The 27,239-nt window shown below is 52.4% G+C and overlaps 1 protein-coding gene across 1 annotated transcript in view; it reads left to right on the top strand.

Annotated features, from left to right (window-relative positions):
• HM13 (histocompatibility minor 13) overlaps positions 1–26,874 on the top strand; it is a 41,449-nt gene extending 14,575 nt beyond the window's left edge. The window contains exons 4-12 of the mRNA XM_082856749.1: positions 4,819–4,907; positions 6,548–6,633; positions 6,726–6,851; positions 7,675–7,732; positions 10,842–10,925; positions 16,433–16,469; positions 18,838–18,940; positions 23,656–23,741; positions 26,479–26,874. Of these exons, the coding sequence (XP_082712875.1) occupies positions 4,819–4,907; positions 6,548–6,633; positions 6,726–6,851; positions 7,675–7,732; positions 10,842–10,925; positions 16,433–16,469; positions 18,838–18,940; positions 23,656–23,741; positions 26,479–26,578 (769 nt within the window). The 3' untranslated portion in view covers positions 26,579–26,874. The remainder of the gene's footprint in view (positions 1–4,818; positions 4,908–6,547; positions 6,634–6,725; positions 6,852–7,674; positions 7,733–10,841; positions 10,926–16,432; positions 16,470–18,837; positions 18,941–23,655; positions 23,742–26,478) is intronic.
• Positions 26,875–27,239: the final 365 nt, after the last annotated feature.

A 27,239-nucleotide genomic window follows, 5' to 3' on the forward strand; every position in this document is an offset into this window, starting at 1 on the left:
GAGCCCAGTCCTCCCCACAGCCCAGCCAGCACCTCAGAGTGCAAGAACCCAGTATATTTTGTTCAGCCGTGTGCTGAGGAATTGATTATTTCACTTTATCTCAACAATCCTACAATCAGTACGAGCAGGGTATTTTGAGCCTGTGTCATTTTGACACCAGAGACCTTTTCTTCCCTTTTAGAATAGTAACTGAGGAACAATGTCCCAAATTTCCCGTGGATTAGCCAAGAAACAGTTGTCTGTCTTTTAACCAATTCATAATTTTTACTGTTAGAAATTATCAAAGAAAATAGAACCAAAGCAACTAAAACTGCACATGGTAAAATTTGTTAGTGACTAAAAATTAACAGAAGAATCATTTTCTTGATAAGATTTAGAGCACACAGTTTGACCTGGGAAGATTAGACCTTATGAAAATAATGGATGGCCATGGGCATAAAGGGTACTCACCATTCAGGGTCCGAGCTATCCTCTGAAAAAAATTGATACGGGCTAAAAGCTGGGATGAAAGAACTCATTACTGTAAAATGTACATGGAAAAGAACTGAATCAGATGAAAATAATTTTAGTAGAAAAGGGGAAGGGCATAGTTTAATCATGCTATTTAGGTAGGTGATCTAAGAATTAAATTGACTTTTCTTCAGTCAAATTGAATTTTCTTAAATATTTTCTCAAAGAGGTCTACAGTGTTGTTAGAATTTTGATGAATTGTTTATATGTATCCACAAACTCAGTCAGACCTGCCTCAGGATCCAAACAAGGTCTAGAGATTCAAGACAGGAAAACTGAGGCTCAGAGAGCTTCGTAGCTGCTAGGAGCAGGGTGAAGTTTTGAGCCCAGGTCTAACTCCACGGCCAGGATTCTTGCTGGTCTGGCAAAAGTGAAGGGGAGAGGGAACTTAAAGACAGGGGCCTGGGCACCCTCTCTGGTGGGCCTGTGGTCTCCCGAGGACTGGCGGAGGAGAGGCCTGCTGAGGCTGTAGAAGCTGAGCCCGGAGCTGCGTAGCCCAGGCAGAGACGCTCGTGGATTCCTTCCCCTTCCCGCGGCCGCCTCAAGCCTCCCTGCAAAGATAGCACAGCTTGAGGTTTTGGAGGAAGGCGAGGGCTCACAGCCTGCCTTCACCTTGTACGGTCACCAAGACTCAAGCCCATGCCAATATCCTTCCTGCCAAGGGAACCACAGCTTATTTTTATCACCTCTTGAGTTCATATCCCACCCAGATGACCTTTAGACAAAAAGGTTCTGCCACCCCAGGGGGGCGAGGCCACATCACCTGTTTCACTGACCCTTGCCTTCACCCCCAGGGGAGGAGGGCACCAGGATGTGATTTCCCAGCAGGAACCAGCAGCCTTTAGGCTTGGCATGAGCCATCGAGGGCCGGAAGGAGTCTCTGCCTGCTACGAAAGCCCGCATTCAGAGGCGTCCCGCAAGCGTTTACTAGCTGCCTCCCAGGCCCCAAGCCTGGCATGAGTGTAGTGAAGGCGATAAGTCGGGACTCCTGCCCTCAAGGCAGGCTCACACCGGCCAGGTTGCTTGACTCTTACCATGTGTTACCCAGCAGCCCCTCTTTTCTCGAGATAACAAAGACATCAGTCTACAGACTTCCTACTTGGAGTTGAAGCTGCAGTTAAGCTTACAGGGTGCCAAGCATTCGTATAATCCTCTTAATATCCCTATGAGAAAGATACTGTTACAGTGTTCCAAACGAGGAAACAGTTGCACAGAACAGTTAAGTCACTTTGCCAAGGTCACACAGCTCAGTGGCAGGGCCAGGCGTTGAACCCAGGAAGCCTGGCTCCAGAGTCCATACTCTTAACCACTGCATTCTGCTGGTTGAGCTCCTAAGGCAGATGCCAGGCTGGAGTGAAGGGCTTAGCGCCTCAGGCCTTCTCTCTGCCTCTGCACACACCCTCTGGCTTCAAACTCCCTAAAAGTGATTCAGCAAACTGAGCTGAAAGTAGCTTCCAGCCTCATCCATCCCAGCTGCTGCCTCCCACCTGCTCAGAGCCCATTTGTAGAAACCCACTCCCAATTGCATCCTTGTGTTGACCATGTCTCCACATAATCACGAAGCCCTCATCATTCACGCCACAGCCCTGCAGACTGGGAGGGATTGGCTGTTGGACAAGTGGGGAAACTGAGGCCCAGAGATGGTTCTTAATCCATAGTTTCTTCCTCCAAGCCCCAGGGTCTTGGACAGCTCCCTTTTCCCTGCCTTTACCACTGTGCCCTCGGTACCACTCGGCGTGGGTCATTTTCCTACAGCTGGGAGCACCATTCTGGATTTGCCTACCCCATCAGTCGTTGTCGGTCTGATCTGGTGTTGCCAGCTGCTTTCGAGCTCAGGCTCTGGACAAGTGCCAGCGATGATGGACACTCACAGTTCTTATGACCCCTGTTGAGGATCCAGTGCTGGGCTAAACTTCTCCCCACCTTCTCTCCTACCTTCACAGCAACCCTTTGAGTCAGGTGGTATTATCCCCACATATAACCAAGGAGACTGAGCCACTGAAATGGCTCGCCCAGGGCCTCACATGGCAGAGCACGTGTCGGGGCTGGGCCCCCCAAGCTTGTGTCCACTCCACGATGCTGCCGCACCAGGCTGAGCAGAAGCCCCTAGTTTTCTGTTCCTTCTCTGAAGGTGATCCAGAAAAGAAAGTCTCTGCTCCCTGCCTGGCCAGGAAGTAGACCATGCTGAGTAATCAGAGAGAATGCTTCCAGAGACAAGGCCAAGCCCATCGTGAGCAACAGAGGCCTCACGGAAGGAGTGAACGTGAGGTTGCTCCCACCCAAGGGGCTGTGATTCATCTAGCTCATCAAGTCCGGCTGAGTTCGTAAAAATCCCAGGCCTGACAGGTCATGGAGTGGGGTGTCCATCAGGTCATCTGACTTAATAGGTCTGGAAGGGAGTCCAGGAATATGCATTCTTTTTTTTTCCCATATTTAATTCCTTTTATTTGGATTACAAAGGTGACACCATGCTTATTATTGAAGTAAGAGGTGCAGGTAACAATAATTCACATTATACTGTTTATGCTTTATCTGTGTTGGCATAGTTTATATAATATTTAAAGGATCACCTAGAAGGAATTGCCTCATGTCAACATAGCTAAGTGTTCTGGGAAACTGAAAATTAAAGGAAATAGTTAAAACAAATCACCAGAATAGTGTACTTTATAGTCAACTCCGGCTGGCTTTGGGTCTGCTAACTGCTAGAGAGAGAGAGGAGTGTGCTAGATTTTTATGGGGTTTCAAAAACTTTAGAATAGTTTAACAGGCTACCTTTGAAAGAGTGATTGGATGGACTTTTTTTTTTTTTTTGCAGTACGCGGACCTCTCACTGTTGTGGCCTCTCCCGTTGTGGAGCACAGGCTCTGGACGCGCAGGCTCAGCGGCCATGGCTCATGGGCCCAGCCGCTCCGCGGCATGTGGGATCTCCCCGGACCGGGGCACGAACCCGTGTCCCCTGCATCGGCAGGCAGACTCAACCACTGCGCCACCAGGGAAGCCCTGGATGGACATTTTAATGGAAAGTCTCTAATAGTCTCAAAATGCAAAGGAATGCTGCAGCTTTGATTTGCCACATTGAACACATCTGAATGGCTTTGGGAATAAACAAGAGACTTCTGAGGAATTGGGACAAGGGGTTTATCTTTCCGTTCCTAGAGTCAAAAGCAGAATTCATGGGACTTCCCTGGTGGCGCAGTGGTTAAGAGTCCACCTGCCAATGCAGGAGACACGGGTTTGAGCCCTGGTCCTGAAAGATCCCACATACCACAGAGCAACTAAGCCCGTGCGCCACAACTACTGAGCCTGCGCTCCAGAGCCCATGAGCCACAACTACTGAGCCTGTGTGCCACAACCACTGAAGCCTGCATGCCTAGAGCCCGTGCTCCTCAACAAGAGAAGCCACCGCAATGAGAAGCCCACGCACCGCAATGAAGAGTAGCCCCCACTTGTCGCAACTAAAGAAAAAGCCCACGCGCAGCAACGAAGACCAACACAGCCAAAAATAAATAAATAAATGAATTTATTAAAAAAAAAAAATTCATGCCTCCTCACCCATCTACCTCTCTACCTCCAGCCCAGGAGAGAGGGCTGCAGATCTCCTTTCCCTCTGTGGGCCTGGCCATGGTTGGCGCATCCTCTGCTTTACTCTGGACCAGGCCAGGTCAGCTGCCTCTGGCTGCGGGGGAGCCGGCAAGGAGAAAGTGGTTTATCTAGGACCATCTGAGGTTAATGAGCCCCTCTCGGCTGCTAGCCTTCCAGCATCCTAAGCAGTATGGGGCCCAGGCATGCTCACCCTCTAAGGAGTCAGATCTCACCCCAGGCTACTGGTTGGCACCTCATTTCAGCTCTGCCATCTGCCTAGACTCAGTGGGTCTCCTTCAAGAATGAGGACTTGCCCTACTCAGGCTTGAGCCAGAATATGCATTCTTGACAAGGGACTCTGATACAGATGGTACATAAACTAGACTTTGGAATCCATTGCTCTCCTAAAAACTGTTTTATGTGAAAGTCTGCCTCTGCTTTGTGTTTCTTGGGTGATAACTAGGGGGCAGTATGGAAGCACTAGGAATCCAGAGACCTACGTTCAGGTCTCAGCTCAGATATTGACTTCCTATGTGACCTGGGCAGTCACTTGCCCTCTGAGGGCCTGTTTCCACATCTGTACAATGGGCACAATAACACCTACCTCTCAGGGCAGCTGTGAGGCTGTTGGGAGATAACAGCTTGTAAACAGATGCCTGGGGAGGGCATCAGTGACTGTTGCCCATGGGGGCTCTGTTTGCCAACCTGCTTTGTCTTTCCTTCCAGCCCCTTCATGAATAAGTTTTTTCCAGCCAACTTCCCAAATCGACAGTACCAGCTGCTCTTCACCCAGGGCTCTGGGGAGAACAAGGAAGGTGAGTGCTGCCCACTTTCCCCTGCTTTGGGTGTCTTCCCCCACCCCCGCCTTTGTCTCTCCAATACTGGGACTCCCCGGTACAGCGAGTGATGGAGAAGGTGGGCTCTGGGATCTCATCCCAGCTCTGCCGCTGGGTGCACACCGGTATCTCTCTGAGCCTTGAGTGGTTTGGTTGGGGTTTTTTCATCTGTAAAGTGAACATCGTAATCTAGTACCTCCCTTATAGGCATGTTGTTAGGACTGTGAGTAAGTAATGAGTAGAAGTCATTCAGCACACTGCCCGGCTCACAGTGAACAGTAAACAGTTGGCTCTCGTGGCTGTTGTGATCATGTCAGTTGTTAGTGTGATTATTCCCCACCTACGATTTGAAAGGGGAGTTCCGTGGCTTTCGAAAAAATGAAAACTGCAGGGAATTGGGGAAAGCCCGGGTCACGTGGGTTAGTTAGGTTGTGGGTTCTACTGCTGTGACAGGATTATCAATGGCTTGGCCAGATGGAAGGTATTTCTCTCGTGTCAAAGTCTGAGCTTGCGAATGTCGCACTTGTGAATGTGCCTAGCGTGTTCTGCCTCGTCCCTGGAGAGCAGCGATTTTATATGCAGATCCTGGAGAGCAGGATTCCTTTGTGCGTTTCTAGGCATCTGTACCCAGTCAGTGACTGTTGAGTTTTTTCACCTGTCTTGTGCTCTGCCGCACTCGGGGGCCCGCGGATCCAGAAGAGCGCACCATTGCTCCACGGGCCCTCCCGGAGGAAGGAGAGACAACTGTATCACGGGCCCATTTAGCTAAAGGGAAGCTAGAAAATGTGGCCGAGAGCTAGTTGGCCTTGTGTCCAGGGGAAAATCATCAGGGTATTGTTAGCACAAAGGAGTGAACAACAACTGGGGCCAACCAGCAGTCTGCTACGTTCTGGAATCTGAAAGGAAATGCTGTGCTCTGTGACCCTGGGCAAGCTCCACCGCCTCTCTGAGCTTCCTCAGTAGGACACTTGGAGGTGGTGGAGAAGAGGTCTAACATCAGGACGTCTGCCACAGGCTCCCCACCAGAGCACCCTGGGGCCCTCCTGCCTGCTGCTTCTCCAGGCCTCCCTCTCTTACCTTCCTCCTCCTGTGCTGTTGACACAGCGCTGCCAGCAAGCTTCTTGATTCCTTTGGTGGCACAGTAGAAAGATTCCTGAATGAACTGGGACCTTGCAAAAGCCTTGGGCTCGGTGCAGGCAGCATTGATTGAGCACCCACTGTGTGCAGGCTCCATGCTGAGCGCTGTGTAAGGGCCGTCTCACTTGCTCCCCACAGCAGTCCTATCAGGGAGGTGCTGTGATCCCCTTTTTACAGATGAGGAAACTGAAGCTCAGAGAGGGAACTGCCTCCCCCGAGGCCGCCCAGCTACAAGCGCAGAGCCCGTGCTTCCAGCACCATGAGCCATCTCCCACTGACCCTGTGTCAGGCCTGTGTGCTCTCTGGGCCTCCATTCCCTCCTCTAGGAAGTTGGAGGGGCTGGGTGGGGGGGCTCCAGTGAGCACCCCCAACCTGTGGATCTCTGACAGAGCCCACAGCCATGCCCTCCTCCGTCCAGGGGCTGACAGGTGGGAGGGGCAGCCCCGCCCCGGGGAGTGGACTTACCCGGCCTCTCTGCCCAGAGATCATCAACTATGAGTTTGACACCAAGGACCTGGTGTGCCTGGGCCTGAGCAGCATCGTTGGTGTCTGGTACCTGCTGAGGAAGGTACGTAGCCAGGGCCCAGGGCAGTGTTGGGGGAAGCGCCTGAGGGGCAGGTTGGGGGCAGGAGAGCTGGTCTCACTCGCATCTTTCCCCAGCACTGGATTGCCAACAACCTCTTCGGCCTGGCCTTCTCCCTTAATGGGGTGGAGCTCCTGCACCTGAACAACGTCAGCACTGGCTGCATCCTGCTGGGCGGGCTCTTCATCTACGATGTCTTCTGGGTGAGTTGGGCAGGGACGCAAAGGATGTCTGGCTACTGGGCCCCCTCGCCGCCTCCTCCCCTGTCTCTGGCCCAAGCAGCGGTCGTCTGATAGAGGGAAGCTGCCCTGACCTGGAAGTAAGACCCCAGAGCACGTCCTTTCTGGGCCCAGTGCCCTCGGCTGTGGAATGGATGAGAGAGCAGAGTCCTCACTTGCTGAGAGCCCACCCTATGCCCAGGGCTTTCCAGCCGCCCTCTCTTCCTCATGGTGGCCCCAGCAGGGGTATTGCTTATCCTGTGTCTCTCCGGCAAGTGAGCTGAGGCTCAGACGTTGAGGCAAGTGTGGTTAAAGCAGATGAGTGGACGCTGGTGAGCAAGGTACCGACTGTGAGGACGTAGGCTGCGTGCCAGCCCTGGGCTAAGAGACCTGCCACACTCACTCTGAGGGGCCCCGCTGAGGGATCGAGGGCAGCCTGACTCAGGCACCCTTTCCGTGGCCTCAGGCAGCCTCTTTTCCCCTTAAGTACGTGGTGCTGGAGGACTTTCTCTCTTGGGAGGGGCAGACCCCTGAACTAACATAGGATGCCTGGCCGGGGGCATCAGAGGCCCTTTACCAACTTGGAATTGCCCCTCGTTGCTACCTAGAACAAGGAACCCCGTGAAGTGTCCACATGGCCAGTGTCGGTGGCCACCTCATCTCAACTTCACATCTGCTCTGGAGCCCTTCCTGGCTCCCTGCCCCTTTCCCGCCCGTCCCAGGCAGCAGCACATTGAGAAGCCCAAGCACAGCCATTCCTTCCCACCCAGCCCTCACCTCCCTCCAGACTCCTCTCTCCTCCTCCTAGGTATTTGGCACCAATGTGATGGTGACAGTGGCCAAGTCCTTTGAGGCACCAATAAAATGTAAGTGACCACCCCACCATGGGGAGCCCATCTGCCCCCACCCTGGTGGCCCATCCCCTCGTGGTCCCCGTTTTGGTCCATACCCTCCCTTAGCTCTTCCTTCTCCAAGCTCCCCTGTGTCTCCAGCCTGGTTTCCTTCTCCCCTTTGATTCATCCACTGTGTTCCTGCACAGCCATCCTCCTCCCAGGCCCTGGCCTCCGGCCGTCTGACTCTGTGGGACGCTCTGTGGAATGGGGGTGAGCACAGAGAGGGGTGTCTGACGCAGCCTGTGCAGGGCAGGCAGGGGCCTCCAGAGGAGGATATCCCCCACGCCAAGACCTGGAGCCCTCTCCCTGGATCCCTTTGGCACATAAATCTCAGGTGCTGTCTGCCCCACGCCTCTCACACTGCCCTGATTCTGTTCTTCAGTGTATCCATTGTTATAAATATTAGAAAGCCCACCTCCAAGCATCTGTAAAGAACGTGGCGACTTCCTTGGCGGTCCAATGGTTAAGACTCCGCCCTTCCACTGCAGGGGGAGCGGGTTCAATCCCTGGTCAGGGAACTAAGATCCTGCATGCCGTGCTGCGTGGCAAAAAAAAAAAAAAAAGTGGAAATGTTGTTATTTCACACTGCAGCAAGCCCAGTGGCAGCGCATCTAGAGTTGGGTTTCTGACCCTCAGTGGCGTTGCCAAGAGCCAAGGTCACCTCAGCCCTCCACCCCACCATTCTCAACATGTTCAGGGGCAGAAAGGGGGAACTTTATGTCTCTCTTTCATCAGAGAGGGGTGTTTTTCCCCCAGTCCCCCCTGCAGCCTCTCTCATATTTCACTGGCCAGAATTGGGTCACAGGCCCAATTCTGTCATTCATCATCAAGGGGGATGGGAAAAGCATGATGAGCTTGGAGTTTAAGCCTTAGACTACTCAAGAATCACCTCCTGGCATCACAAGACCCAAAGAGGAGGAACGGAATCAGTCAGACATGATGGAAGGAAGCAGGGGGATCCTGTCAGGAAGACATCACAGCTCCACAAGGAGTGCTGCTTGGGCAGCGGGCCGATGGGGTGGAGTCAGCCCCAAGAGTGAAGAAATGACTGTTCTCCTCACGGTCTGACTCTCCCCTGATGCACACAGGTCCTCTCTGTGAGCTGGAGAGAGGCTGGTGGCCACTCGTTGTTCCTAGCTGCCGCAGTCGCAGCTCAGCGACCCTAGAGGAAAACAAGTTTCTCCCGGCTTTGGCTTGGACGAACCCATGGAGGCTGGCCTGGCCCGTGAGCTCGGCATTCCAGCCGGGAGTGGTGGAAAGGCCAGGGTCACTGCCCTCTCCAGTGCCTGAGGGCAGAGTATTTGAATCAGCAGCCTCCCAGAACCAAGGGTGTAAGGTGAGGGCAGTTCTTCAGAGCAAGAGAACAGATGCTGGGCAAGCCAGCAAGAAGAGCAGCTGTGCCCTACGTGCTGTGATGGAAGAACCCAGCCAAGGTGTCAGGAAAGCTCTCCTGGGTCACGAAGGATGAATAGGTGTTTACCAAGCATGCAGGGGCAGTAGGGGCATTTGAAAGAGAGAGTACAGCTTCAGCCAAGGGCTACAATTAGGAAAATGCAGGAGGGAGCAGAGAATCGGGGAGGGAATGTGGCTGAGTTTAGGGGAGCAGCAGAAAAGAGGCCGGATATGGGGAAGCCAAGGATGGCATGTCAAGGAGCCTGGACACTGCCCAGCAGGCAGTGGATGAGCCCTTGGAAGACTCTGAGCAGGGAAATGACAGTCACCTCTGGTTTTTGGTGCTTGAAATTTCGTTTTCTGGCTTGGGGAGAAAGTCCGTTGCCCTCCATTGCTAGGAGTAGAGCTCAGAGGCAGTCTGACAGAGTGGTTAAATGGACAGATGCTGAAGTCAGGAGGCCTGGACTTGAATCCCAGATGTGACATTCGCTGGCTGAGTGACCTGAGGGAAGAGACTTCACCTCCCTGGGCCCTGGTTTCCACATCTGCCTCTCAGAATTGAATGGTACCAGGTTTGGGAGGATCAAATGAGGAGAGCTGTAAATCACTTGATTGTGCATTCAAGGCAGGAAGAAGCAAGCAAGGAAGGGCCTCTGCAATTCATTAGGGAAGCACGAGCTTGCCCAGAACCCCCAGCTTACCTCTGCTTACGTACCATTGGCCAGAGCTGGGTCACGTGACCACTCCTAGCTGCCAGGGAAGTCAGGAATTTGGGGACCAGGTTGTCCTGATTGTCTTAGCCTTATGCCACACTTGATTCATCCCCTGGGAGGGCGGCCACACACAAAAGCAGGACTGGGTTAGTAAAGAAGGCATGACGTAGCAGTTAACAATGTGTGCAAATCACCTAATCCTCACCACAGTCCTGTGGGGTCAGTTCAGCTGTTATACCCATTTTATAGGTGAGACAACCAAGACCCAGAGCAGTTAAGTAAACTGTGCAGTCACATAGCAGAGCCAGGATTCAGACCCACACAGTCTGACCCTGAAGCCCATACATAACTGCTCTCTGCTCCAGGCCCCTATGGATGAAATCCAGCTACAGCTGCCCCTTGCCATAACTGGACATACAGGGAGGCATTTCTCTCAATCTGTATTTATCCAAACAAGCTGACCAGTAGGATTTCTGAGTAAGGAGCTCTAAGCAAGGAATTTATAGGTATGTGACCTCTTCACCCTCAGCAGATACAGAAACGGCCTGTAGCCCAAGCTCTCCCTGCTTCAGAACAAGGGTCTGTCCACACCCCAGCTGCAGTGAGATGCATAGCCTATTAGATGCCAGCACCGTGTGGGCTGTTTCATCTTTTATATACTAGGCTTTAGGGTCATTCCCATTTAACCAGAGTTCTGGCTATAAAAGGGCATTGAAATTGTATGACATGTGAGTTACAGCTGAATAAAGGCATTAAACCTTTAGCCTAGATGATCCTAGATTCCTCCCTGCTCTAACCAGCTGTGAGTCCAGATGGAGACATTGCCCTTCAGCCCTTCGACATCCTCTCAGCTCCCCATTCCCATCCCCCCACCCAGAAATGCAAGTGTGTGAGTTCCATACGCCAGAGGTGGAGGGCTAGGAGTCAGAGCGAGCTGGGCTCTCACCACCTCCTCGCATCCCTGCCTCCCCCTGCAGTGGTGTTTCCCCAGGATCTGCTGGAGAAGGGCCTGGAAGCGGACAATTTTGCCATGCTGGGACTCGGAGACATCGTCATTCCAGGTGACCACGCTGAGGTGGGGGCCACAGTGCAAAGGGTGGAGGGGGCTTCCCTGGAGAAGGAGGAGTCCTGTGAAACACAGCCTTACCCACCAGGAGAGGGAAGGAGAAAGGATTAGGCTGGGAGGTACCCCCGCCCCCTGCCCAGGGGTCTGGTGAAGGGGTCTACCTCAGCACACATTGTGGAGTGCCGGTCCTGGGCCAGGCCATGGGCTGCACACTGGAGGGACAGGGTGAGCAAGACTGCCCCTCATGGAGCTTCTGACTGGGTGAGCAGACATTACTCAAGAACTACAGAAATAAATGTATATGACAGACTGAAATACACTCTAAACAAGCACATTCTGTGGCAGTGTTGAAGGAATCTGATCCCCTCACACACTTGCATGTGTACACACCCCTTCCCAATGTTTTCAGCTAACACAAATGTGCTAGAACTGCCACAGGTCCTCGTCTCCCCAGTGCTGGGAGGGCTTCCGGGAGAACGTGCACTGTGTGTGGACACGGGGCACCATGGCTGTGGGCTCCTTTGTCTGCAGTGTTAGCGGAGGGACGGGTGGCACGCACCTGCTCGACTGCACGAGCTGGCCTTTGAGCCCATTATCCATGTGTGGGTGGTAGTCAGCGTACCTGTGGACACAGGGACAGGTGCCCTGTGTGGAAGTCTGAGCCTGGACATACATCCCTGGCGGCCTGCAGCCCAAACTACCTGGCGGCGAAGCTGAGCTCCCTCTCTGAGGGCAGCTGAAATGGTTGAGGCTTGGATTCTGTGTGTCTGCGAGGTCCAGGCCTGGTGACGGGCACGGAACATCCAAAGAGCATTCTTACTCCCCTAGTCCCAGAGGCTCAGAGTCAGAGGGTTAGAAGCACCCCTGGTGCTTGCTTAAAAGAAGAAAGTTTGGAACAAATTAAAAGCCACTTTATTTTCCAGTGTAGGACATAATAGCAATTCTGCTAGTAAGCTGGGATGGTACAGGCGCTGTGTTGTGATACCTTCCCTTTGTGATACGTATGATGGTGAAGCAAAGGCTTTCTCTCTTGTGCCAGTGAGGAAACTGAGGCTCAGAAATGAAGGGACTTAAGGTAAATTCACACCCTAGGAAGCAAAAGGGCCAAGACCCAGCCCAGGTCTATCTGACTGCAAAAAATGTTATATTATCAGAACTGCTTCTATGACAGTAATAACAATAAGATAGTCCCAGAACTATCATGTGTCAAGCCCCTGTTGTTGGCCAAGCACTGTGCTGGGTGTTTTTTAATATGTTATCTTTGCTACTTCTAGCAGCCCGAGGAGGTAGAGGGTATTTCCATGTTACTGATGAGGAAACTGAGGTTCAAAGAGACTTGCCTAAGGCCGTGGGGCCATGGTCTTGAAGCCAGGTGTTCCCATAGCTTGTGGTGCTGGGAGGAGGGACTGAAGAAACTGAGTCCCATAGAGCATTCGTCTCGCCCTGCAGGGGAGGGTCTGTCACAGGCACCCGCAGACTTCCCCGTTGTCCTTGTTGGGTGGTTCTGGGCTTGAGGCCTGCGTGGGACATCTCTGCATATCCCCATATTCCGTGTATCTGAGTCTTTTCATCAGTCACAATCAGTGTGAGTTATTGCACCCTCACAGGGCCTCGGGGATGATCTTGAGGGAAGAATGGGTTGCGGGGTGTTGCTTTGAGGATCAGACGCATGATTATGAGTAAAAGCTCTTGGGAGCTCTGGCCCGTGGATTAGTTGAAGAACAGTTGTAGAATTCAGCTGCCAGGGGCCACTGGGTTCCCAGGTTTTTTTCCAGAACGGCAGCATTTGTCTGTTCTCACCACCCACCAGCTCCCTACTCACAGTCCTCAGTGGGGACTAACTCATTTTCCTCTTTGAAATTAATCACATGTTGCCAGTCAGTGCTTCTGATGAGCACAGAATGTTTTGGCTACTGAGAACCTGCTGTCAACTGAATGAGGCTCAGCCCTGCTCTGTCTGAGCCCCAAGATAAGTCAGGGAGACAGACACAGATGGACGTGTGTGCAACATGCAGAGGCCGGGCTGGCTGGCTGTGTCTCAGGGACTCAGGTGTCCAGCGTGACTGGGCTCGGTTCTGAAGTGCAGATAGTGCAGTGGGTGGACAGCGTTCACCGTCCTTGCCTCAGCTCCTGCAGAGCCTCCCGGTGGGCTGCTTGCTCCTGCTTTCTCCCTCCAGCCAAGCAACTGCCATGGAGGTCTTTCTCAGAATCTTTTTAGGTTATTCTCCCACTTAGAATTTTTCCGGTGTGTCCCCTGACTTCCACTCCTCGTACCCATGGAGCCCTGCATTGCATGGCTGGTCCATCCCCAGCATCTCCTGCTCTGGGCTGCAGCCTTACTGGCTCCTTGAGCCCTGCCACACCTCCTGAGCCCTCTTTCCTCTTTGCACACGCCGTTCCCTCTCCCTGGCAAGTGTCACTTCCTCAAAGAAACCCTCCTTCCTCCCCACCTCCCCCCAGCCTGGGTCTCATCCCCTGATAGACCTTCCCATGACATAGGAAGCACCCTTTCACAGGCAGTCTTACATTGATTTTATTTTTTAACATCTTTATTGGAGTATAATTGCTTTACAATGGTGTGTAAGTTTCTGTTGTATAACAAAGTGAATCTGCTATACATATACATATGTCCCCATATCTCCTCCCTTTTGCATCTCCCTCCCACCCTCCCTATTCCACACCTCTAGGTGGTCACAAAGCACTGAGCTGATCTCCCTGTGTTATGCGGCTGCTTCCCACTAGCTAGCTATTTTACATTTGGTAGTGTATATATGTCCATGACACTCTCTCACTTCGTCCCAGCTTACCCTTCCCCCTCCCCGTGTCCTCAAGTCCATTCTCTATGTCTACGTCTTTATTCCTGTCCTGCCCCTGCGTTCTTCAGAGCCTTTTTTTTTTTTTTAGATTCCATGTATATATGTGTTAGCATATGGTATTTGTTTTTCTCTTTCTGACTTAACTTCACTCTGTATGACAGACTCTAGGTCCATCCACCTCACTATAAATAACTCAATTTCGTTTCTTTTTGTGGCTGAGTAATATTCCATCGTATATATGTGCCACATCTTTATCCATTCATCTGTCGATGGACGCTTAGGTTGCTTCCATGTCCTGGCTATTGTAAATAGAGCTGCAGTGAACATTGTGGTACATGACTCTTTTTGAATTATGGTTTTCTTAGGGTATATGCTCAGTTGTGGGATTGTTGGCTCATATGGTAGTTCTGTTTTTAGTTTTTTTGGTTTTGGGGGGTTTTTTGTTTTTGTTTTTGTTTTTTGCAGTATGCGGGCCTCTCACTGTTGTGGCCTCTCCCGTTGCGGAGCAACAGGCTCCCGACGCGCAGGCTCAGCGGCCATGGCTCACGGGCGCAGCTGCTCCGCGGGATGTGGGATCTTCCCGAACCGGGACACAAACCCGTGTCCCCTGCACCGGTAGGCGGACTCTCAACCACTGCGCCACCAGGGAAGCCCTTTTGGGGCTTTTTTTTGTGGTACGCGGGCCTCTCACTGCTGTGGCCTCTCCCGCTGCGGAGCACAGGCTCCGGACGCGCAGGCTCATTGGCCATGGCTCACGGGCCTAGCCGCTCCGCGGCATGTGGGATCTTCCCAGACCAGGGCACGAACCTGTGTCCCCTGCATCGGCAGGCAGACTCCCAACCACTGCACCACCAGGGAAGCCCTGTTTTTAGTTTTTTAAGGAACCTCCATACTGTTCTCCATAGTGGCTGTATCAACTTACATTCCCACCGACAGTGCAAGAGGGTTCCCTTTTCTCCACACCCTCTCCAGCATTTATTGTTTGTAGATTTTTTGATGATGGCCATTCCGACTGGTGTGAGGTGATGCCTCATTGTAGTTTTGATTTGCATTTCTCTGGTGATTAGTGATGTTGAGCATCCTTTCATGTGTTTGTTGGCAATCTGTATATCTTCTTTGGAGAAATGTCTATTTAGGTCTTCTGGCCATTTTTGGATTGGGTTGTTTGTCTTTTTTGATATTGAGCTGCATGAGCTACTTGTAAATTTTAGAGAATCCTTTGTCAGTTGCTTGGTTTGCAAATATTTTCTGCCATTCTGAGGGTTGTCTTTTCATCTTGTTTATGTTTTCCTTTGCTGTGCAAAAGCTTTTAAGTTTCATTAGGTCCCATTTGTTTATTTTTGCTTTTATTTCCATTTTCTAGGAGGTGGGTCAAAAAGGATCTTGCTGTGATTTACGTCATAGAGTGTCCTGCCTATGTTTTCCTCTAAGAGTTTTGTAGTGTCTGGTCTTACGTTTAGGTCTTTAATCCATTTTGAGTTTATTTTTGTGTATGGTGTTAGGGAGTGTTCTGATTTCATTCTTTTACATGTAGCTGTCCAGTTTTCCCAGCGCCACTTATTGAAGAGGCTGTCTTTTCTCCATTGTATATTCTTGCCTCCTTTATCAAAGGTAAGGTGACCATATGTGCATGGGTTTATCTCTGGGCTTTCTATCCTGTTCCATTGATCTATATTTCTGTTTTTGTGCCACTACCACACTGTCTTGATTACTGTAGCTTTGTAGTATAGTTTGAAGTCCAGGAGCCTGATTCCTCCAGCTCCATTTTTCTTTCTCAAGGTTGCTTTGGCTGTTTGGGGTCTTCTGTGTTTTCCATACAAATTGTGAAATTTTTTGTTCTAGTTCTGTGAAAAATGCCATTGGTAGTTTGCTAGGGATTGCACTGACTCTGTAGATTGCTTTGGGTAGTATAGTCATTTTCACAATGTTGATTCTTCCAATCCAAGAACATTGTATATCTCTCCATCTGTTTGTATCATCTTTAATTTCTTTCCTCAGTGTCTTATAGTTTTCTGCATACAGGTCTTTTGTCTCCTTAGGTAGGTTTATTACTAAGTATTTTATTCTTTTTGTTGCAATGGTAAATGGGAGTGTTTCCTTAATTTTTCTTGCAGATTTTTCATCATTAGTGTATAGGAATGCAAGAGATTTCTGTGAATTAATTTTATATCCTGCTACTTTAGCAAATTCATTGATTAGTAGTTTTCTGGTAGCATCTTTAGAATTCTCTATGTATAGTATCATGTCATCTGCAAACAGTGACAGCTTTACTTCTTCTTTTCCGCTTATTTACACTGATTTTTGTTAATGTTCGGTCAGCATGCCCTGCCCCCTCGGCTGGGCTCTTGAGAGCAGTGGTTTTGCTTCCCCCTGTACTGCGTATGGTGCCTAGTGCTCAGGCACCCTATAAATGTTTGGGAGGGTGGGCCCAGTGTGCCACACTATGGTGCTCTGAGGTGCCAGGTCAGCGTGGTCCCAGACCAAAGCAAAATCCTGGGCCCGTCTCATTGTTCCAGGTGGCCTGAAGGTAGAGAAACTGGGATTTCTGCTGGCAGTTCGCAGCGTCAGCCACACCCTTGGCCCCTGTTGATTGCTCCGCGGCTGAGAACAAGTGGGGACCCAGTTGCATATTAGCTGACTACCCTGCTTCTCCTCTATCACTGTCTAACCTGGCTTTTCCCCACAGGAATCTTCATCGCCTTGCTGCTGCGTTTTGACATCAGGTAAGCAGCTTAGGCACCCTAATGCTCAGGTTCCACAAGTGAGGGGCCTCCCCTGGGCAGGGAGGTTCTCTGGGGACCACAGAGAACTCGGGACCACAACTTCCACCCCCACAGCAGCCAGGGCAATTCCGATTTTATCTGCGTTTTGCATCTTGAGGTTCTAAGTGTTCAAAGAGCCTGGAGAGGGTGGGGGAGGTATGAATCACAGAGTGAGATTTAAACCCAGAGGGTCCTGGTGGTACCCATAGAGCTTTCTTACCGTGTGTTCTTGGCAAGTGAACTGACCTTTCTGAGGGAAGGTTTCTCATCCTTAAGTTAGTAGTAAACAGGAGCTCCTGCCTGGGGCTGACCGAGAAGATGTGGAGGGAGTGCTGAGCACAGGCTGACCTCAGCGGCTCCCAGGGAAGTCCAGCTGCAGGCACCGTCATCATCATTATCGCTTTTTATCAGCCGGGGTCAGGTCACCGTGTTCCAGCTGCTCTAGCTGTTCCACACCCTCTCCTTACTCAGACATTTTCAGTCCGTTGTAGAAAGTGAGCACAAGGGCAAGGGAAGGGGGCCAAGTTGAGCCACCCCTTAAAACTCAGAAGAGGTCACACCGAGTTAATGCACCTGGTCATCTGGGCCTGCCACCAGTAGGTGGTGCTCAGTCTTCCCAGTGGAGGGCTTGCTGTGTGTGCGCTTAATTTTGAGGTGGTTTATGAACTTTTCTTAATCTCCTTGTGCCCAGTAGTTGCCGAAACAGTAATAGTGTTGAAAGGGGTCGTGAGAAACTCCGTGCCAGTGCGTGGAAATCCAAGTTGCACGTGAAACTTTAACTTTTGCTCACTGGCACAGATCTGGGTCATTTGGGTAGTGCCACTGTGGAGCCTTTGGAAGGGACCTGGCCAGTCTGTAAGTAGAAGCACAGCTGTGCCAGCTGCTCTGCCCCTAGATGTTCAGAGGTAATACAAAGAGCAACCCCCGAGAGTCTCCCGGCCATTTGCTAGAGATACAGATTCAGCTGGCAGCACCCTTGGAGGAAGGAGCTCATTCCTGGCCTGGACTTGCAGGATAAGCAAGTTCTTCCGAGATGGTTCCAGAATCTGTGTGACATTCCCAAAGGGAATCCGTTACCCTCCAGGCTGCACAACAGGACAGGTCTCAGTGTACTCGCAGCTCCAGGCTCAGAAGCCGCCAGGGTAAGGAGGGAAGGGCATCAGAAGTACTCATTCATTCCACAGATGTTGCTGGACACAGGCAAAGGTCCTGAGCTGCCATTGTGAAAGGGCATCAAGTGATGGCAGTGCCAGGTTGCACGGGTCAGCTCTTCTGAAGCTGATCTTGGGTGAATCGCCCAGAAAGCCACTGGCATTCTATCCATGTAATCAGCATCCATTCAGTATTCACAGCGGGTTACTGAGCTATTAGCTCCACTGCGCTTAAAGAACTTTGCTGTACAGTTTCTGTATCAGTGTTCCTCCAAGCATGATCCACCTGTATCAGATTCAAAATGCAGAGCCCCAAACCAACAAGGACAGGGAACACATACTTAATGTGCACAGGGAACTATACTTAATATTTTGTAATAACCTGTAAGGGAAGAGAATCTGAAGAAGAATATATATATATATATATATATATCTGAATCACTGTGCTTTCCACCTGAAAGTAATTATATTATTATATCGTATATTATACATATAATAATACGTATTATATATATAATACGATATATATATCCTATATTATATATGATATTATAAATCAACTATACTTCAATTTTTTAAAAAAGCCAAAAATAAATAAAGTTATTACAAAATTAAAAAAAAAAATGCAGAGCCCCAGACCTATTAGATCCGACTCCCTGGAAATTGGACCTAGAACTCTGGGTGTTTCTTTTGTTTTGTTTTTGTTTTTGTTTTGTTTCTTTGGCCGTGCTGCGTGGCTTGTGGAATCTCAGTTCCCCGACCAGGGATTGAACCCGGCCACGGCATTGAAAGCCCAGAATCCTAACCGCTAGGCCACTAGGGAACTCCCATACAGCTCTATTTTTGTAACATGCTGTCCAGGTGATTTTTCTGCTGGCCTGAGCTTCCTAGCCACTGTTCTAGGGTATAGCACTTGATAATTCAGCAACCACTAGGGAGATGGCTCGTGGTTTTCCCATTTTGCAGATGAGTAAACTGAGGCTGATAGAAGGAAAGTGACTGGTCCAAAGACACTTAGCTGGGGCAGAATCAGAGTGCATGCTCACCTCCAAGCCCCCGGCCCAGAGCTCTCAGCCACCCCACACAGCCTCCAGGGTCTTCCCCAGCTCCCCCCCTCCTCACTGTTGCTCTGCAGTGCCTCAGTCTCATCCTCCTCTCTCCCCACACCATCACTGAAGCTTGAAGAAGAACACCCACACCTACTTCTACACCAGCTTTGCAGCCTACATCTTCGGCCTGGGCCTGACCATCTTCATCATGCACATCTTCAAACACGCCCAGGTGAGCATGACTGTCCTCGGTATATCAGGAGTGCTTTCACTGCAAGTGACGGGCACATACTTGTCCCACATGCAAGCGGTCCAGTGGTGTAGAGCAGGCGTGTCTGTGCTTCTCTTGGCCTTTTCACCTGTGGTCGTTGCAAGGTGACTGCCCTACTTCAGGCAGCACGTGCACACTGGTGGCAAGGAGGAGGAGGATGGATGCCAGCATGCCTGTCGCCTTCATCAGGAAGATGACACCTTTCTCCGAGTCCTCTTAGCAGATTTTTGCCCACATCTCCTGGGACAGATCAGTGTCCCTGGGCCCCAGCTGTAATGTGGCCATGGCTTCTCAGCCTCGGTAGTGGGAGCGGACGGAAGAACAGGATCAGGTGGGTGTTGGGGGTCTCAGCCCATTGTCCACCCACCAGGTAAGTGACAGGATGTCAGGGCCCCCCTTCCATCACTCCCCAAGCAGGCCAGGCTCTGCCCCCTTCTCCCACCTAGATGGGTACTGAGCTGCCACAGACTGAACCAGGCTGGGCTGGGGCTGAAAGCTGTCAGTGTGGCCTGGAGAAGAGGAGCTGGGCAGGGGAAAGCCAGCAGACAAGGTTGCTCTCTGCTGGAAATAAGAGCACTCCCCATGTGTCAGGCTCTGCTCAGTACTTCAGGAGGATCCTGTGAACAGACGAGGGAACTGGAGTTCAGGTGCTATGTGGCAAGTGTGTGGTGGAGCCAGGATTCAAACCTGTGTCACATGAAGACCAAGCCCAGGCTCTGAACCCCCGGCCATGGGAGAGGCAGTGTGGAGTGGAGGCCGAGGGAGCCCTGGTGTGAATCCAGGCTCCACCATCTGCTTTTGCAGGACTCTGGGCAAGTTGCTGAAGTTATACTCAGGATTCCTCACTGATTCGTGAAAACGGAAAATGAGGATAAATAATAGTAGCCACCTTGGGGTCGTCTGAGGGTGAAATGAGTTAATATAAGAAAAGTGCTCAGAATTGCCGGCCCAGTTAGCATTGCTGTACCCCCACCACCCTCCCCTCCTCCCCCTCCCTTCCCACTTCCCCAGGGCACCGGCCACAGGGAAGCCACATTTAAATTAATCACAAGAGCTGCTGGCCAGTTACTCTGTGCCAGGCACTGTGCTAAACCCTCTCGCTCATTAACTCATTTAGTCCTTACAATATTTTTGTATCTACAATGTCTGTGAAATTGATACTTATGTTTCACAGAAGGTCCAAGGTCCCCTGGCCCATAGAGAAACCAAGAACCAGTGGGGGAGCACCTCTCATTCACTTCTACCCCAAATGGCCTTGGAAGCTCCGCAAGCTAAGAGGGACATGCCCTTGGCAAAGAGGGCGCACAGGGTGCTTGGGCCTCCTTAGAGGTCTCTTCTCCAGCTGTCAGTCCCGTGAGAGTCCAAGCCCAGAGCTATTCCACAGAGGGCCACCAGGTGGCAGGCTTGCCTTCTGCCTGGGCTAGACTCAGACAAGGCTCCAGTGGGAGCTCTCACACAGGCTCAGGACAGAGGTGGGAGAGGTGGTACTCTCTGTGGGAGAGAGAAAAGGAGCCTTCCCTGGGTGATGCAGCAAGTCAAGCTGAGACCTGACTGGAGCCCTAGACTCCTGGTCTCAGGCCTCTGCTACTCCCCAGCAGCAGCCCAGCTGTTCTCAGTCACCCACACGGGCATCTCTCTGAAAATCTTTTTTGGGATGGGGATTGGGACACAAGGGACACCTGTTCTTTGAGCTCCTTCTCCCTCTCCAAGACATAGGCAGTCCCAGTGCGAGCAGTTCCCTAGGTAGGGGTCACTTCTGCCTCTGTGTTCCCATTTGGCTTCTATCAAAAATGCACTCCAGGGCTTCCCTGGTGGCGCAGTGGTTGAGAGTCCGCCTGCCGATGCAGGGGACACGGGTTCGTGCCCCGGTCCAGGAAGATCCCACATGCTGCGGAGCGGCTGGGCCCGTGAGCCATGGCCGCTGAGCCTGCGCGTCCGGAGCCCATGCTCCGCAATGGGAGAGGCCACGACAGTGAGAGGCCCGCGTATCGCAAAAAAAAAGAAAAATGCGCTCCAAGCCAGGACTAGCAGCCTCCTAGAAAGACCTTTAATGATGATCAGGTGTCCTCATCATACGGACGGAGAGGGAAGCCCAGAAAGGAAAGTGGTTTATCTGTGGTCACACAGCAAAGCCAAGGCAAGATGGAGAGGCAGGAGTCCTGACCCCCAGCTCACTGCCCCAAGCTGTACATCCCATCCTCTCCTTAGCACTGACTTTCTCTGGAGAGGTTCCCTGGTGCCTTGAGAGAAAAAAAAAGAATAGGTTTGTATCCCTGTGATACTAAGCAAACTCAGTTCTTCCCAAAGGAGCCCCTCAGGGCTTCCCTGGTGGCACAGTGGTTGAGAGTCCGCCTGCCGATGCAGGGGACACGGGTTTGTGCCCCGGTCCGGGAAGATCCCACATGCCGCAGAGCGGCTGGGCCCGTGAGCCATGGCCGCTGAGCCTGCGCGTCCGGAGCCTGTGCTCCGCAACGGGAAAGGCCACAACAGTGAGAGGCCCGCGTACCGCAAAAAAAAAAAAGAGCCCCTCAGTTGCTGTGAGCTCTTAAGTGAGGCAGGCCATGGTGGGGCCAGAGTTCTACGCACCCTCCTCCTGGGAAGCCTTCTATTTGGCCCAGCCTGGCCTTGGTAAAGAAAATATACTGGACTTAGAGACAGAGGAACCTGGGTCTGTATCCTGACCAACTGTGTGATTTAGGGCAGATCCTTTTTTCTCCTCTGATCTTCAGTCTCTTCATCTATAAAAGTGATCTATTTTTCAGAAATTAAATTTTAATCAGTTTGTATTTGTTTTATTTTTATTTCATTAATTTTTGCTTTGCCTTTATTATTTTCTTCCCCCTTTGGGGGTGTTTATTTTATTCTTTTTCTGGCTTCCTGATTTGAAAACTGAGATTGTTTCTTTCCAGTGTTTCTAGTAAATATACTTAGGGTTACAGATTTTCCCCTGAGTACTGCTTTGGCTGCCTCTCACAAGTCTTGGTGCACGCCTTTGTCGTTGTGATTTCTATCATTCTTGGCCCAAAGCCTATCTCATAGCAAAGACCTGATGCAGGAGAAGAAGCTCAGCTGCCCAAGTTCAAATCCCAGCTCAGCCACTTAACACCCTGTGTGACCTCAGGCAAGTCATTTCCTTCTGAACCTTAATAGCATCATTTGTAAAACTCAGATCCAAATGATTAGGGTGTTATTAGTTTCAAGGATAACATATATGAAGTAGGGTAGTTCACAGCTCACCCATGGCAGGAGCCAGGAAATGGTCTGATGGTCAGCCTCAGGAGACTCTGGAGCCGTGTTCTCTAGCCAGGTGTTGGCTTTGCCTTTGGAACGATGTCTCCTTCACCCTCACCCTAGTTATCTCCAGGACACCCCCTTAATTTTGTGAGCATCTGTGAGGAAGCCATTGGCTTAGTATTTACCAGGCCCTCTTCTGAGTACCAGGAATACAGCAGTGAACAAGACAGCTGTGGAGCCTGCCCTCATGGAGTTCACAGCGTAACAGGAGAGAAACTCCAGCCTATAACGGCACAGGGATGTTTCAGTCCAAGTTGCCAGAGAATGTTGTGAAGAATTGCAGGGGGAGTGGGGGAGCTGAGAGTGTGCAGCAAGAGGGCCTGACTCCATGCAAGCAAAGGCTGCCCCACAGAAGTAACAGCTGAGCCGAGGTCTGATGGAGGAGGAACCTAGGCACAGGTGGGAGAACATCCCAGAAATGGTACATGCAGAGGTCCTGTAGCTTCAGGTGACGAGGAGGACCAAAATGAGGCCAGTGTGGCCAGAGTAGGGCAGGGCAGGTGAGGTTGGAGAAGGAAGCAGGGGTCACATCTCGTGGGCACTTCAGGCTGCTGGGAGCATTGGGGGCCATGGAGGGTTGATCGGTAGCATGAGGTCCGGCTTTCAGATGCTGCAAGGAGAAGAATGGTTTTGGAGTCTGGGGGTGCCCAAGTTCAACCTCCAGTTTGCCATTTAGGCCTGCAAGGCCTGGGCTACCCCCTCTCCTCCCGAAGCATCAGCCTTCCTTCCGTACACAAGGAGGATGGTCACAGCGGGTGTGGAGATGGACTGAAGCGCTCCCCAGAGGCTGAGCTCGGTGCCCACAGTAGGTACTCTGGGAGCAGGGTCTGTTAGTGAAATTGTCCCGTCCTCCAGACGGGACAGCTTTGCCAGGAGTTTCCTCACAGGCTCCAGGCCCAGACTACCTGGGCATGAATCCCGGTGGAGCCAATGACCTCAATCCAGGCCACAGAAAGTACTCCATCCATAGCAGCTATGTCGTAATCGTTGTCATTCTAACAGCATCTCCTGGAGCGTTGTTAAAAGTGCAGACTTCCAGCCCCAGACCTAGGCAAGCAGGGTCTCTGGGAATAGGACCAACTCAGGAGGTTGCAAGTTTGAACCTAATGTCCTGGGCAGTTGGGATGCTGCCATCCAGACTCATGGGCGCCCTTAAAGCCCTGCATACTTGAGTTTCTTTGGGTTTCTTGTGTTCCCTCCCAGAGAAGAACAGCCCTGGTCTGGAGTCAGGAGCCCTGGGTTTGGGCCCAGCCACTGACTTGCTCTGTGAACCCGGGCGGTCAGTGTCCCTCAGTCACACCGGGAGAGGGTTGGGGTGATGGGCACAGCCCTGAGCGTGTGCCCTGCCCATCACTGCCTCACCAGCCTGTGTTCTCTCTCAGCCTGCGCTCCTGTACCTGGTCCCCGCCTGCATCGGCTTTCCTGTCCTGGTGGCACTGGCCAAGGGAGAAGTGACAGAGATGTTCAGGTAAGAGGCGGCAGGGGGCACAGGTGCACCTGCAGGCAGCTAGTGGAGCCTGCCAGGGCTGTTGGTACATGTCTCCAGGGGAGCACTGTTCCCACCACCGGCCTCACCCCTCGCCCTTTCCACCAGCACATGGGTGCCAGACCCGTGGGCACCAGCGGAACCCTCCTGGGGGCCAGGAGCCAGGGGAGGGCAAGGCCTTGGGGCTCTCGAGGCAGCCCCCACACCCAGATGCCAGCTGAGTCCTGAGAAGGAACTGGCTGGTGTAGATTCCCCCCCAGACGGCCCCACTGTGGGGAACCCTGCGTTCCCATTCCTGACTCTGCTGCCATGTGACTTCAGGCATGTCCTTCCCCTCCTCCGGCCTCAGTTTCTACATGTGAGTAATAGAGGGGACCCTAGTGTGATGGAAATGCCCTGTTAGAAGTCAGGTGTCAATCCCCATCCAGTCGCCTCTGTGGCTGTAACCCACAGCTAGCTGCTTTCTCTCTGTCTCAGTCGCACATACACCCCTTCCCCATGGCCATCCGCACACCTGCCACACCGATGATCAGCCCCACCCTGACCCCGAGGCCTGCATGACTCCGACAGGTGTCTGCTCCCCAGCAGCACTGACCCCGCCCGCCAGGGACCCAGAAATAGCTGCCGGCTGCAACTGAAGCTGCCCACTCGGGCCTCCCACCAGCTCCACCTGCCTGGCCGAGCCTTCTGCGCACCTGGCTGCCTGCAGGGGGACCTGTGACTCACCCCTCCCCCGTACCTGCCTCTGCCCTTCCTAGGAGCCCCAGGCTCCCAACCTGCCTGCTCGTGGCTCCCGGCCTGGCAGAGCCCTGTGGACTCTGAGGCAAGGCTGGGGGCAGATCTGGGGGAGCTCTGGGGGCAGGGGTGGACCTGAGCCCTGAGCTCAGTCCCTACCCTCACCCTCGGCTCCCAGCCCCCACTTGGGGCCACCTCCCCAGCCAGGACAGAGGGTGCCTGCCTTTAACCACTTGGTGCTTTGTTTCTGTAAATGTTCGCCCACGTGGACGCCCCACCTTTCTGTCCCCCACTCCCCAGGAGGTTCTTAGATTGAGGTGATAAAGCAAATGGTCTCTCTCTTCTCTTTCTGCCCATCTCTCTCCCTAATTCTCCACCTTATCTTTGGTTTTACTTTTCTTTTTATTGGCACTCTCCCTTTTTTTTTAAAATTCATTTACTTCTTTTTAAATAGGTAACACATGCATATCGGTGAAAATTCCACAGCATGAAAAAAAAAATTCCATAGCATGAGAGGGACAACCCCTCAGACCTCAGCCACCCCCAGAGGCCAGCTCTGTCCCTGGACATTCAGAGACATCTCCGCACCTACACAAGAAAGTACACATTCTTGTGTAGATGGTGGCATTCTCGGAGCATTCTACATCTTGATTTTTCACACAAGGGTGTGTCTGAGAGATGTTTCCGCAGCAGCACGTGTACATCTAGGGCATCCTAGTTCTTTTGCAGAGTGTCCCCCTATGTAGGTGCATCTTTTTCTCTTTGTTCTCCAAGTAACACTGGCTTCTTTCCACAGAGCCTGAAAGTGCAGAGATACATAAAATAAGACCCAGTTCTGCTCCCTGCTCCTTGGAAGAGAAGTCTCTGTCCTCCCTTAGTCTCTTCCTCTCCATCTCTTTTTTCTGTCTCTCTGTCTGTCTCTCACACAGCTACGAGTCCTCAGCGGAAATCCTGCCTCATACCCCGAGGCTCACCCACTTCCCCACAGTCTCGGGCTCCCCAGCCAGCCTGGCGGACTCCATGCAGCAGAAGCTAGCTGGCCCTCGCCGCCGGCGCCCGCAGAATCCCAGCGCCATGTAATGCCCAGCGGGTGCCCACCTGCCCACTTCCCCCCACTGCCCTGGGGCCCAAGGTAGGGCAGACACCCCAGCTCCAGTGTACAGGGCAGGGAGGTTTGCCAGGGACAGGCGGCAAGAGGCAGCTCCTCCACCACCACCAGGCAGTCACGGTGCCCAGCCGCAGGGTGGGGGAGCAGGGCCTCAGAACCCTGGTGTCCTCACCAGTACGGTGGGACTCATGTGAGAGTGGGTGTCAGCAGCCCTTGTCATACAGCAGTAGACACTGTTACCACTCTCCGTATACCGTATACATATAGCCTTGGGCAAGTCACTTTCCTCTCTCAGAAACCTCTCTGTTCGTCTGTAAGTGGGCACGTGCCTGCCTTGTGTGGTTGATCTGGTAAGGAAATGCGAGTGTTGTCCTTGGCGTGAGCTCACTTGCTCAATAAGTGGAGCCCATAGTAAGAGTTAAGCAGGGTGTCCGCCTGGGAGAGTGGCACCCTGCCCCTTGCCAGTAGAGCAGCCCCCGGCCTGCCCGCACCCCTGGGGCTGAGCTGTTTGACTCCTGCCGTGTGCCCTGAGAGGCAGCGCATCTCCCGTAGCCTCATCCCGGCTGCCCCTTTTTTCCCCCGTTCTCTCCAGTGGAAGGTTCAAGAAGCTTAAAATTGGCCTTCACAAGCCCAAGTCCAACCTCTCCCGTTTGCCGCTGCCCTTGCCACCTCTTGGCACCACCAGGCACAGAGAAAGCGGAGCAGGCAGCCTGTCTGAGGAGGGCGCACAGCGGGGCCGGGCCAAGTCCTGGAAGGTGTTGGGCCGAGGATGTGCGCGCCCAGGGGTTTCCCCGCGATGGTGGGAGGTGGGGCACAGAGATTCCGCTCTTCCCTCCTCTAAATGTGTCGTCGTTGTTGTTTTGTTCTTTTGGTCAGTTATGAGGAGTCAAATCCAAAGGATCCAGCAGCAGTGACAGAATCCAAAGAGGGAACAGAGGCCTCGACATCGAAGGGGCTGGAGAAGAAGGAGAAATGATGCGGCTGGTGCCTGACCCTCTGAGGGCCAGACACACGGGCCCGCACGGCCGCAGTCCTGCTGAAGGGGAACGGCAGCTCCAGGAGAGGGGCAGGGGCAGCAGGCTCCCTCCAACAGGGCCTCCGGGGCCTGGTTCCCTCTCCCCCATGTCTGGCCTCGCTCTGCCTCTCCCCATCCCTGCCCGCAAAGGAAGCCCCCAACTGCCCCCACCCCCCCAGGTGCCAGGTGGGAAAAGTGGGTCTGATTTTTAGACTTTTGTATTGTGGACTGACTTTGCCTCACATTAAAAACTCATCCCATTGCCCGGGCAGTCCACTGTGCTTCTGGAAGTTTCTTACCCAGTATCTTACAATGGGTTTACTAGGTCTCACCTTCCCAGCCAGGGACTTTTCTGTAAGGAAGGGGACTGTGGACCGTCGCAACCTGTGTTGAGGCCCTGACTTCTGGGCCCCTCCTTCCTGTATGCCCGCCCACCCAGCGCCTGGCCAGTATGCCAGCTCAGCGCTCCCAGGATACCCTCTGGCCAGAAGAGGGGGCCCTCGAGCCCTCTCCCCTGCCATCCAGTTTTCCTGCCACGCTGCTCCCAATACTTGGGGGCAGTGAGGGTGTTGGACAGGTGCTGGATGCATTACCTACTGACGGAAAGGTTTGCAGGGAGGAG

This window comes from Leucopleurus acutus (genome assembly GCF_964270905.1).
Source record: "Leucopleurus acutus genome assembly, chromosome: 16".
Lineage (NCBI taxonomy): Eukaryota > Metazoa > Chordata > Mammalia > Artiodactyla > Delphinidae > Leucopleurus > Leucopleurus acutus.